Below are 13,246 nucleotides of genomic sequence, written 5' to 3'. Positions count from 1 at the left end.
ATTTCAATTTCACAACAATACCGTAACTACAATGCAGGCTGAACAGCCATTATTACCCCCGACTGCACAAGGGAAGTCTGTTATGGCTAAGGAACCATCTGTAACTTATCAGGACCACACAGCAAGTCGGTAGCAGAAAGTGGATGAGAACTCCAAGATTTCCCCAGCCTAAGCTCCCACCTCGGCTGGAGCTGGCTGCTCCTCACTCGGAAGAGCATTTTCTATGTGCTGCCAGCAGATGAAAAGACAATGATGTTTAGGAATTTAATTATTACTGTATATAAGCCTTCAGGGCCCTCTGCTTTCAAATCATGCCCAGAGTCATGATCAAAGGCAGCTGACCCTGCGGTCCTCTGGCCGCTGCGCCCAGAGCTGTGTAGATGCTGAGCTGGAAGACATCTCCATGGCCTAGACCCCCTTCCCACGTGACTGGGCCATGGGTGGAGTTCCTGGGGATGGTTGGCATTGAGGACCACTGCGAACACACATACCTGTGAGCGGGTGTCTGTACGTGAACTACTGACAACCTGCAAAGATGCTTGGCCTATCATTCTCAAAATTAACCACCCAAAACAGCAGCATCATTACCATTTGAGGATACTTTAAAAATCAGAATTCTCAGTCCCCATCAAGTTCCCTAAGGTGCGCAGGTCCTACAGTTTTAATGAATCTTCCAGGTGATTCTGATGCATGTTCAAGTGTAAGAGGTCTGCTCTAGGCAACTAGCTATTCAACTGTGGGCAAGTTTTAAGGGTTCTGTGCCTCAGTATCCCTAACTGTGAAATGGGGATAATAGTAACACCTGCTTCATAGGGTTAATTATGAATTAAATGAATTAACAGAGGCAAAGCATTTACTACCTGGCATGTGACAGGTGCTCAAGAACATTAGCAATTTTGAGGGGTCTCCCTATGTGAACCAATAACATTCAGAACGAGAGTGAAAGTTCAGATGGACAATAATCTATTGAAGTGATGATTCTTTATATGAAACCAGCTCTAAAATGCTACCTATCCTCCCATGCCAACCACCTTGCTGAAACACCATTCATCTCGATCTTTTCCATTGATATTTTTGGAGTTCACCCTAATCTTAAGACCCTGGTTTGTAAGTTTTCTCATGGTCTATGGTTAAAAGCACTAAAAGGCCAGCATATGACCCTTGGAGTGTATTATGTGACATAGTTGTCCTGGCAAAGAGTTGAATTTTAGTTTTTGGCATGAAAACTCAGTCTGGCCCTTGATGTGCCCTCGAGGCCTGGGTCTTAGCTGCTGGCACTCCCAGAGCTCCCCGCCAAGTACCAGAGCTTCTCCAGTTCTGCTGCATCATGCAAAGCAATTACAGTCCCAAAGCGCACCCAACATGAGAGGCTCCTACAGTGGAAAGGCTGAAGTACGTTCCCCAAACAGGGTGCACTATGAGCTGTAGGTGTGCAGACTCACAGCCCAGGCTCACTGCCTCCCCACCGCCCCCCCTCAGGTGTTCCTAAGCCCATTCTGGAGCCTTTAGCCCCATGACTGCTGCGGTCAAAGCAGAATGCACATGGGGCATGCTGTCGATTTGGGGAATTGGTTTTAAAAGAAAGAAATGTTTCTCCTCTTCTTCTAATAACTTCCCAATAAGCAATACTACCTGGTTAAAGGCCTCTGAGCCTTGTCTGGAATCCACCCTGGTAATGTGTTTTCATACTAGTCAGAAAACCAGGTCTGTTCATAGAGCCCCCTAAGAATTAAGTGTTCCAGTAAGGGAAGTGAGAAGCCTGGCATTTGCAAAGGACAGTTGCAATAGCGTGGGCCAGCCAATTGCTCTCTGTTTGTATTCCATGGTGCCCCTGGAGATGCCGTGGTAGCTAACCAGGAGGGGGCTGGGCGCAGGAAGGAGGTAAAGAAGAGCAGGCAATACCATCACATAGTATGTGAAGAGTGGCCCCTGGAGTTGTGCCCCGAGAGGGCGGAACATGACACTACTGCCTGGTCTAGGGTAAGGAACCCATCCCCCACCTCCCCAGAGCAGCTGCTTTTCTGCTCTTATCTCTTGTACAGACTGAGATCGTACAGAAATTAAAAGCACTGTTCTGGTCCAGCATTAACAACAGAAACAAAAAGTGGTTTAATGTGAACATTTTTTTTTTTTTAGTAAACACAGACCTGTGTGAACAAAATGTCCTCTTGAAATGCAATCTTAGGCTACAAAACAAGAACTCTGTTCATGGGAAAGTGATACCAGTCTCTTCTGAAATACCAGCAACCCAAAAGGCTGGGAACAGCTAAGTCTGGGGTGGGACTGAAAGCCCCATCCCAGTCCCCTCCTACTCTAGGTCCATCACACACACCAAACCTCTAGGTGTGCAAACTATGACAAGGGGATCAAACAGCAGGTCCCTGCTAGGTCTCAGCCCTCCTCCCCCTACATCTATTGTGCTTGCATGAAAAAGAGTATCTTGTTTACTTGTGTTTCCAGAATAAACTATTTATACTCCACTGGTGTGTCCTCCAAGGCCCCAATTATTTATAGAATCACAATTGTGTCATATCATCAAAACATAATTTCTAAGAAAGAAGTCTCAGTATTTCTAATGCTGAACTGCATTTCCCCAAACCTGACAAAGACTTCTGCTTTCTCTTTATTTGCCTGCCCTGAGCTTGGCCCAGGCAGTTCTTGCATTGAACACAGTCATGATTTACTCTGAACTTCAGTTTCTGTAAATATTTGGAAAGAAACCTGATGTGGAATGCTGTGCAGAGCAATATGTGAGCCAGTGGTGAACACAGGATCATTTAGAATCACCCCAGAGTGAAGGGAAGCAGCATTCTGATGTGGTCAGCCCCCCTGCTTCCAGCATGTAGCCCCAGCTTATCAGAAATGTTAGACCTCGAGCTTCACAGCCTCTACTGATTTCACCCAAACTGTAAGCAACTAGTCCCCAGCCCCAGGGCAAGGGAGATGAGGAAGGTGTGGGTAAAATGATCATAATCACAACCTTCTAGAAAACTGGAAATGAAAAGAATTTTAAAAACGTATTAGAAACTAAAGTGCTATATAAATGTAAAGAATTATTGTGACAGTATATATTCATTGTTCTTCCACTCCCTGATTTTACAGATAAGGAAATCACGGCCAAGAGACTGGTCCTGGCTGGGGTCAAATCCATGAGGGGTCAAACTGGACTCTCTTCAGCCCTGAGAACCCCACTCAAATGGGGCAACAGCCCCAGCCCTGCAAGGCGTGAGGCCGGATGGGAGTTCCTTAAAGACACATGACCAAATCTGGGAGAATTTAGTGCTTTTTGTAGAGAAACAACCCCAATAGTGCCACAGCCAAAAGCAAAACCTGAAATAACAGCTGGCCTTTGCTTGTCTCTCCAGCTCATCGGCAAAGACATTGAAGAGGCTATTGAAGAAGAAACATCGGGAGATCTCCAGAAGGCCTACCTAACTCTCGGTAAGGTAAAGCTAGGAGAGTCCCTGGCTTAGGCTGGGCTCTCTATCAGACTTGGAGACAGAGGTTTGCTTACAGGAAGAGTTTAGGGAATTGCTCAGGGACCAACACACCTAAGCAGCATCGGGAGAGTGAACGTGAGGCAGTTGTAATAGGGGCTCTGCTGCTCCCTCAGGGCAGGATGTCCAAACTGGAGACAAGTGGGCCAGGTCTTTGCTCCCCACACCAAACAGCCAGTGGACATCAGCTGCCGCCCAGAAGCATTTGCAACCTTGAGTAAGGCAGCTCCTCAGAGGCCCCTTCCTGGGGAGAGACTCTGCAGGGAGCAGCCAGTAGGCAACATTTGGAAAGAGGGCCTCAGTCCCTGACAAGGGCACATGTCCACAGCATGGGACCATTGTCTAGCCTCAGGAAGCAGTATGGGGTTAGTACGACATGTACTCAAAAGCACCCAAGCTTTGGATCCATGAACAAATTTCTGCACATGCCTGATGGCTCGAGGGTGTCCCTTTCCATGTGGTTCCCTTCAACATTTGGAGTGAATGAGGTCTGTTTAGACAGAGAGGAAGGGAGCCCAGATCTTCACCGTGCCAAGCAAATGCCAGGACCTTCTCTCCAGGTGTTGCCCACAGGCAGGAAATAGCAGTGAGATGGGCATGGGGCTGCACCTGGCAGCCTCCTTTTTCTCTTTTGCAAGCCCTGGAATGAAGGCATTGTCCATTGTCCACACTCCTGTGGCAAGGAGTCCAGGGCACCATCCCAAATGGCATAAGAAATGGAGAAACAGATCCCTAGAAGAAGAAGAAGAACTGAGAAAGCAGCCATGGAAGTTAAAAAATGTGCTCTGGCTGCCAGGCTCGTGTGTGTGTGTGTGTGTGTGTGTATGTGTGTGTATGTGTGTGGTATTTTTGAGTTTTTTTGGAACAATATCAGCAATCTAAAAAAAAAAAATCCATCCTCATTTTGCATTCCAATTAGCATGATCTCTACACTGTGATGTACAGAGGCCGAAACATCCCTAGTGTCACTACTGACCCATATTGGATACACGTGGACCACTGTCCTTAGGGCTTAAAGGATTAGTCTTTTAAGTAAAGAGATTTACTCATGGCCCGACTCAGAGGCTCCAAATCCTTTCTGTGCTTATAGTGCAGAGAATCAGAAAAATACCAGACATCAGTCAGAAGACTAACGTTAATCTTTGTTAATATTAATTATTAATGGTAAAAACCATTTTTAATTTATTAATGGTAAAAAAAAAACCAGTTCCAATCTTTAACATTTACTAAGTGCCGCCTGGGGCAGGGGTTGTGCTGAACGTGGGGATCAGAAGCAAATAGTTCTGGGTTCTGCTTTTAAGAAGCTTGAAGTCTATGGTGAATACATTCAAGTCAACCAATTAGGCTACAGTAAAGATAAAAAAAAAACAGCCAGAGCAAGGAGGGTACAGAAGAAGGAAAGGCCTCCCCAGCCCCGAGATGGAGACCACGAAATGCAGCATTTGGGTAGACTCCAGTGGTAACAAACTTAAAGGTGGCTAGAAAAGACCTGGAGAATAAAACACACAAACTGTTGAACGTGACTTCACAATCATATTTTCTAGACACGTCCCACTCAACTCCCACCTAACTCACAAAGATGCCAGTTTATGGCTAAAATCGAGGAGGAGGGGCTATGAGACCAAATGACTCCCTCCACCAGCAGCATCCAGAGCAGCGCTTCTCAAAGGGGTCCGTGGACCACCGCGTCAGGACCACCTTTGGAGAGGCATGCGAAAATGCAATTCCCTGGGCCTGGCTCCAGGTTACCCGTTTAGAATCTTGCAGAATGGAGCCAGGAAGCCACCCTTTACAAGCTCCCTGAGGGCCTGTCCTATGCCCCCTGGAGTTTGAGAACCCTTGATCTGAAGGCAAGGAGGGGGCGGAGGTATGCGGGCCGCCCTGCCTTCTGCCCACTGCAAACAGCTTATTCCCACAGCTTCCCTACAGCCCCATCCAAATTCTTGAGGGATTTCTGCCACTGCTGACAGACATTATTCACCAGGCACAGACTTATACAGTATAAAAGTTGTGAATTTTCTTAAATATGTATGGAACACACTGACATTAGGTAGACAATCATTTTAGCATCGATTAGCACTCATCTCCTTCATGGGAAAGGGTCTTCAGGGAATCTCAAATATGCTACTCCCCAGATTGACAGACTCCCCCCACAACCACCACCAATCCAGCAGCTTTTGAATTGTTCTCCAGATAAGAGGTCACACACCTGGGTCTGAGTTTTTCTTTTCCACTGAAGCTCTGGTGGTGGCCACATGACCTTAAAAGAAGGAGATAGACCCCTAACCTAGACTCTGCCTCCGTAATTCTGTTCCTCTCCAGGGCTCGTAAGCATCAATCATATAGGCAGTTACCTAGAAAACAAGAGTTCCCATCACAGGACACATTAAGGACGTACATCCCACATTTATGCTGAATTTAGCATTTGTTATTACGCTAACATAAAAAAATGTTAAGTGTTGTAGGTAAATGTCAACAGCCTGAAGAGTAAATGGTTCGTTCCCGCAAAGCATTAGTCATGTTGGAGCGAGTGAGGAGGGGAGAAGAATAAAGATTTCTCCCCAGTAGTACAGATGCATCCTATCACCCGGTTGGTGAACCAAAACCATGCTTCATTAATTTGTGGATCAGATCAAAGCTGGTGGGCAAGGGGAAGGCCAGAAAAAAGCCACTTAACAGCATCATAGGACGGTGATCTGTAGATAGGAGCAAGCGTTTCATCAAGCCCGCATTCCAGATCCCAAACCAAGACTGCAAGGAACTTGGAAAAGATTCAGAGCCGAGGCTCACAAAGCAAAGCCAGCAAAGAAAAACAAAGGGAAGGAAGGTTGTTTAGCACAGAAAAGTCGGCTACAGTCCAGTGGAGTGAATCTTCAAGACTGTCAAGTTTTATTACAGCAAAGTTGCCGGCCAAGCTGTGTTTCCCCTCTGAACTTGACTCCAGCATCGGAGACTTCGGTTCAATATGAAAAGTTGTTTCTGCCGGTGAGAATCATGAACTTTGCAGGGAGAGCCTGAGCGTGGCCACAGCCTCCCTCCTTCCCAGAAGGGTCCTCAGGAAACAGGAGAGGTTCTTACTGGTCTGAAGGGGTTTTGAGTTCTGGTTGGAGGGACAGGTGCCCTGACCCAGGGGAATCTTCCAGATCCCATACACTATAAGGGGAGGTTCATTACTTTCAAACTTCTGCTTCATGATTCAGTCAGCTCCAAGGGCAGCCAGGCGGCACCCTGGGCAGGCTCTGTTCCCTCAGAGGGGCCAAGTCATAGCCTCACCATCTCTTTCCCCTCATCCCGCCCAGTGAGGTGTGCCCGGGACCAGGAGGGCTATTTTGCTGAACGTCTGTACAAGTCCATGAAGGGCACGGGGACTGATGAGGAGACACTAATTCACATCATTGTGACCAGGGCTGAGGTAAGACACTGGACTCCAGGGAGGTGGGCTGTAACTTCTCTTTTTGCCACCACCAATGTTGTCAACAAATAGTTTCTCTTAAGGGCCTATTTACAGAAAAAGTAAAACAGAGACAGCCTGTGCCTTTCCAGACTTTGTGGAAGACATCGTGCTATGTTTCAATCTGTTTCTTTTTATAAAAACACAGTAATGATCATTGCTTCTATTTTTGCCATCTGGCTCCAGAGCGCTCATGGCGGTGTGCACAGGGAACCTGGTGGTGCCGTCCTGGGTAGGGCAGCAGTGCTCCGCTCCATTTTAAGGAAAACGAAACAGAGACACTGAAACCTTAGTGAAAGGCAAGGTCACCCAGCCACAGAGACAATGAGCAAATGATTTCCAAACTCCTGAGCCACTCTTTTATTTAATAGTAAGCACCACTGAAGCACAATTTCAAACAAGAAACACATCAGGTACAAACAATGTTTCTCAACCTTTCTTTTTTTATTATTGATCACCCCACTAAGGAGTCTTTTTGGACCCAGTTTTTTCCCAATCACCAACTCCCCCAAGGAATGTTACCACCATACACTGTACATGTATAGACAGAGGCACTTTTACATTAAAAAATTAAGTATTTTTACCCTCTAAGAATCTGTTTTTGCCCTGTTGGGAGCACTTTCATCCCCCTTTGAGAAGGCATGAATATAAGGATAGGGCAGGGAGGTGAGCAGACGAAAGCTTGGGAGCAGCTGTCAAGATTCATAATGACTGCCTTGGAATACAGGGCCACAGCGGGGAGTCACGAGGCCTGGCATTGCGTAGGAGATGCCACGCAGCATGAAGGGTCACTGAGCACCCAAAGACCACAGACATCTTCCCCTCCAAAACTGTTAAATGAAGGGAGAAAGATACCAGTCCAAATTCTGACCCACAGCTTTTGACAATAATACTTAGCATCTGACACTGTTTTTAAATATAACTTAGCAACAAGACCGTTCTTTCCTTTTTACTTCTATTCCTGGAATTTCTCCTCCCCCTCTTCTCCTCCTCCACTATTCATGTTTTTCTTTCTCTTAAAGTCCATTTCTCTTGCTCCTCCTCCTTTCCCTCCCCAGTCTCTCTGCCGCTCTCCTGCACCTCTCATTCTCCCTTCTGTTGCTCGGAATAGCTCTTTTTCCCTATCTCCCTAGGTCCCTGCCTTTTCTGTCTCTCTGTCTCTTAGCAACTCAACCCCTAGGCAAAAGCATGGGAGATCCTGAGGTGCTCAAAGCAACAGGTTGGCAATGGAGCAGGGCAATGCTGCAAAAAGAACCCAGGCATTTGGATCACTCGGGAGGGCTTGTCAGGGCCCCCCGTTCACTCCAATGTGAGCTGTGGGGAATTAATTCCAAGATGCTTCATCCCATCTCAGCAATGAGCACACATCCAGTCATCTCCACGTGGGGACCATTTCCCGGGGTTGCTTCAGGCCCAGCAGATATGTTGGTCAGATCCCCTAATTCCTCAAAGCCACATGGAACCAGAACAGGGCCCCAGTGCACCCCACCCCACGCACTGACCCTTCCACCTTCCCGCCCACTCCCCAGCCGAGCAGTGTACAAGCCAGGAGAGCAAGGAACGCACCGTCCCCCTGCTATATAGCCTTTCTCCTGCTCAAGCTCTTCAAACAGTTCTTCACTCTCCCACCTCCTCCTGCGCTCATCCTTCACACTCTTAGTTCAGCCCTCTAATTGGGGCAAGAAGATAAAGAACACAGAAGCCTGACTGATGCTTTGTGGGTCTGTCTGGGATGCAAGATAGAGTATAAATTAAAAAAAAAATCTCCTGGTTATGGAGAGCTCTGTGCTTATTTTATAAGACTCAACTGTGTTCTATGTGCAATTATATCTTTTTTTCTACAAGTATTACCTCCCTCCCTGGCTTCTAAGAGTCTTTAGAGCAGAACAATTTTTTTTTCTGAGCCGTCTCTCCACCTCCATCACCTAGGTTTTTCAAGCTTCCAATAAATTAGATTCAAAATAAGCCTTACAAATTGATATTGATTTGAATGTGTTGACTAGCACTGATAGCCTCACTGATCAGGATATAAGAGCAAAAAAAACGTTTCATTTCAAATCTCTATGTTGACAATTTTCTAAAAACACTGTACTAAGAGTCAACAAACTGAGGCCAGTAGACCAAATTGGGTCCACCACCTGATTTTACCTGTTTTTACACAGTCCTGCTACCTAAGACCAATTCATTTTTAAATTATTGTAAAAAAATCTCAAAAGAAAAATAACATTTTTAACACATAAAAATCATATCAAATTAGTTTTAATGTCTATCAGTAAATTTCTACTGGACTATGTATGCACACACAGACACCTCTCTCTCTGGGCAGCTGAACTGAGCTTGCCTTTTCTTACCCAAAAAATAGGAATAATGATGGTCCTTGTCTCAAGGGCTAATGAGTATAACATACTCACAACCGTGCCTACCTGTGTTCCTGGGGAACATGGTATAAATGTTTTTTTCCCCATTACTCTCCTACAGGTGGACCTTCAGGGGATAAAAGCAAAGTTCCAGGAGAAGTATCAGAAGTCTCTCTCTGACATGGTTCGCTCAGACACCTCTGGGGACTTCCAGAAACTGCTGGTGGCCCTCCTGTGCTGAACCAAGCCAGAACAGCAGAAGCGCAGGGAGGAAGCACCTTTGTCAAGGGCCCCTTCCAAACCAGATTTGCAAATATAACTCAGCCCAAGAAACCCTGAAGGGTCCTGGTTTATTTTCCTGGCAGCTTGAGATGTGTAGCCAGGCCAAGCTGTTTAAGTTAAGGGCAGCGGCCTCAAGACACTTAGGTGGGTCGCCCTGAACGTTGGCTTAGCAAGTATCTGAGCTCTCTCCTAATTCTCCTTTAGTGTGGCAGCTGAATGCTGCCTGTGCACAAATAAAATCAGTTGATGAAAAAAATCTACACATTCGTAATAAAATTTGAAGATTATGGATCTCACAGGGGTGTGTATGTTCTGGGTAAAGATTGAATAGTTAAGGAACAGGGAGACTTAAGCAATTCGCTGATTTCCTTTCTGTGTGTTCCGTTTCAAAGCCTCAGTGTTAGTTAAAGCTGATGGATTATGCTTCCATCAGCTGCTCTTCCAAAGGCTGGGTTGATTAATTTTGGGTCTTATTCTCTTGTGAAATTAAAATATATTTGGGCAATACAGAAAGTAACATTTATTAATAATCACCAAGGGCAGTAATCAAGGCTAGCAGCAAGGCAATGATTGACTTGCCTCTGTGAGATGTAATGGGGGGTAAAATTGGCTCATCTGTTACCTGGTATAAATGGTTCTTGCTTCTCTAGACATTTGACCCACTTGGTCTTCCATCTAATCCTCAAATACAATTAGGCTGGACACAGTGCCAACAGGATCAAGGTCAGTGGTCTGACTCTTGGATGGATTGATTCCATACCAACAGAATCTTTGTCCCAAGATATCTGTCTCATTGCCATGTGTTGCTGGATATAGAGGGGTCTGTCAAGAGAACATGGACACTTAGGTCCAATAATTATAGCTATGGTCCACTGGATTGTGTCTGGCCCTGCTGAGTAGCATACTTCCATGTTTAACCCTTTCAACAGCCCTATGAGGTTAATATTATTCCCATTTATCAGTTGAGGAAACTGAGAGGAACTTATTCCCAGGCCAGTATATAGGCAGATGCCTCCAGTATTCAACAGAAGGCTGTAAGTACATTAACACAGGCATGTAAAGCTCCCTGCCCACGAGCCAGAAGAGGGAACACATGGCTCTGCCTGGAGGAATTGAGGAATGCTTCACAGAGATGCATTTGTGCTGGTTTTGAAGAATATATAGAAGCTTTCCAGAGAAACAAAGAAAGAAGAGCAGGGGCAGAGGCTCAGAGGGTGTGTTCAGTAAAGGTCAAATCCTTTCTCCTGTTGGCCAGGCAGGTCACGAGGTTCCTGAAGAGTATGTTTGGATCACATTAGCACTGGTGTTGCCTGCTAAAAGTGGGCTTGGGTCTTTGGGCAATGGAGGTCGCTGGAGATGTTTAAGTGAGTGAGGAACATAATTATATTTGGGCCTTGGGAGATCATTGTGGTGGTGTAATCAACATACAGCAAATAGCCCAAACACTTGGGTTAAGGATATATGTATGGTGTGTCTTTCTAGTGGCTATAAAATCGTGATTGACAAATCAAGAAGTTACATTAACATTTGTGTCCTCAAAGCACTGGTTTATCTACATAAGAGTCACTGTTGTCATTATGAACTTTCACACAGAAAATGGTTTTCTAGAGCCCAGCTCAGTGACCGAACATATTCCTATTTATATATTTGTTGCCAAGGTGATCTGCTTTTAAAAACAGAAACAGAACAACCAGAACTTGAGACCTGAGCTTATAACAAGGACCAAAAAAAAACAAACCAATGGACTGAAAAGAGATCTAGTAAAAACAGCCATTGTTTGAGATTGCTGAAGGCCATGATTTATGCAGAGAAGAATAAGAAGGTATTTTGCAGGTGAAGAAATAGGCTGAGCAAGAAAGAGAAGCGGAGTCATTTGCTCAAGGTCACACAGGGAAAATGTCAGGGTCAGAATTCAAACCCAAGTCCTTCCAACTCTAATGCCCACGCCCTTTGCCACACTCACTCAGATCCATGAATGATTTCTTCAAAACTTTGTAGAGCAAGCATCAGGTAGCACTCTCTGTAGCTTCTGAATATTGCTCACCACTCACAAACAGAAACCATTTTGCATGTGCTTGACTAGGGGCCGCCTCACAAGAGAGCGCGCGTCTGGTCTGTCCCTCCTGCCCAACCCTTCCCGCTCCATGGCAGGACCAGGACTTTCTTCCTTTTCCCTTCCACACACCCCTGCCCTACCCAGGCCCCCCCTCACTGCTCCCCAATTCTCCAGTCTCAGAGGGCAGAGCCTGCCTGTGGGGAGGAGGGTAGAGAGGACAAAAATGGAAGAAAGGGGAGAGCAACATTACATGTCACCCTCCCACTGTGCAGCCCTGTCCCCCACCTTTCACCCCCTTCCTCGAGGCCACTGGAGGAAACCCCAGCTCTTGCCACCAATGTTTGGATAGGTAGGGAGGGTCTGAATCCCACCCCCAGGCCGCATTGGGGAGAGCAGGTCCTGCGGGCGCATGTGGTGACCACCCATACATGTCCCCTTGAAATCCCGTCTGAGTCCTGACTGGGCTGCACAGGGCTGCTTGTCCACAGCGAGTCACTCCACCTTGGCAGGTCTAACGGACCTCAGAATGCTTGCCTGGGTGAACCAGTGCAGACGCTAACCTCCCCCTAAGGAGTAGAGAGAGTCAGTTCCACGACCCACTGTGGGAGCCCCAGGCCCTTCCTGGGTCCTCTCAGTAGCTCTGAGAGCCCTAGCTGGTTCCTGCATGGAGGCCCACCATGAACATTTGTGAGTCCCAGCCCACCTCCCCCTGCTCTTCCCATTTCTGGCTCTGCCCCAGATTCTGAGGGGCCCATGGGAATAATTCGGTCCACATGTTCAAGTCTGTCCACAGCCCTGTCATGGATCCTGGGGAGGGGCGCTCTCCTGCCTGGAAGCCAGCTCAGGGCCTGTGGGTGGGCAATTCTGAGGGTTCATGCATCTAGTGCAAGGTCTAGAGAGAGGGGTCCAAGTTGCAATCAGATGTGTCTCCATGGCACTCAGACTCCCCCCAGGGAGGGGTGCAGCTGGCAGAGGGCCAGCACATCACACTCCTGGGAGGGGCCAGGGCAGGAACCCCAGCAACCTGCATCTGAAGCGACCGCTCCTCTGAGCCCTCCTCTGTGTGTCCCTGTAAGTGGCATGGGCCACTTTCCTTCTTACTCTTCTCTGACCTCTAACTCTCTTATTTCTTCTCCTGCCAGGAGACCAGGGCTGGCTCAGGCTGCTGAGATCCTACACGGCCCTCATGACATCAAATGAGCTAAACACCTTCCTCCACCACTGCCCACAGGCTACCTTGTGCTGCCCAGGGCACACCGCGTAAACAGATTTCTGGGGTCTGACTGAGACTGCGAGAAAACAATCCTTTGTCCTTTGTCTCCTCTCCAGTCTAGGCCTTCCCCACACCAGCAAGCAGGTTCATCAAATCCAAAGGGCTAGAGGGCAACTGGCTCATTCCTGTCCCAGCCATTCAGTGGGTACCAACTGAGAACCAGTGGAGCTCAGCATAGCGCTGGCTGCTGAGGATGCAAGGGTGAGCCGGTCAGGGAGCTCCCTGCCCAGAGGGACACAAACTCTTCCCAGAAAATAAACACAGATTATGGTACCAAGCATTAAAGGAATAAGCAGATGGTGTAATCTGATGGGGGTGGCTGGGAGGGAG

At 47.0% G+C, this 13,246-nt stretch overlaps 1 protein-coding gene across 2 annotated transcripts in view; it reads left to right on the top strand.

Annotated features, from left to right (window-relative positions):
- Positions 1 to 9,885, top strand: part of ANXA13 (annexin A13) — a 49,262-nt gene extending 39,377 nt beyond the window's left edge. For both annotated transcript variants that reach the window (XM_036883094.2, XM_036883093.2), the window contains 3 exons: positions 3,366 to 3,441; positions 6,797 to 6,909; positions 9,427 to 9,885. In XM_036883094.2, the coding sequence (XP_036738989.2) occupies positions 3,366 to 3,441; positions 6,797 to 6,909; positions 9,427 to 9,546 (309 nt within the window). In that variant the 3' untranslated portion in view covers positions 9,547 to 9,885. The remainder of the gene's footprint in view (positions 1 to 3,365; positions 3,442 to 6,796; positions 6,910 to 9,426) is intronic.
- Positions 9,886 to 13,246: the final 3,361 nt, after the last annotated feature.

This window comes from Manis pentadactyla, chromosome 3, assembly GCF_030020395.1.
Source record: "Manis pentadactyla isolate mManPen7 chromosome 3, mManPen7.hap1, whole genome shotgun sequence".
Taxonomy (NCBI): Eukaryota; Metazoa; Chordata; class Mammalia; order Pholidota; family Manidae; genus Manis; species Manis pentadactyla.
The sequence above is the reverse complement of the archived record's forward strand: the minus strand, read 5'-3'. Positions and strand labels throughout refer to the sequence as shown.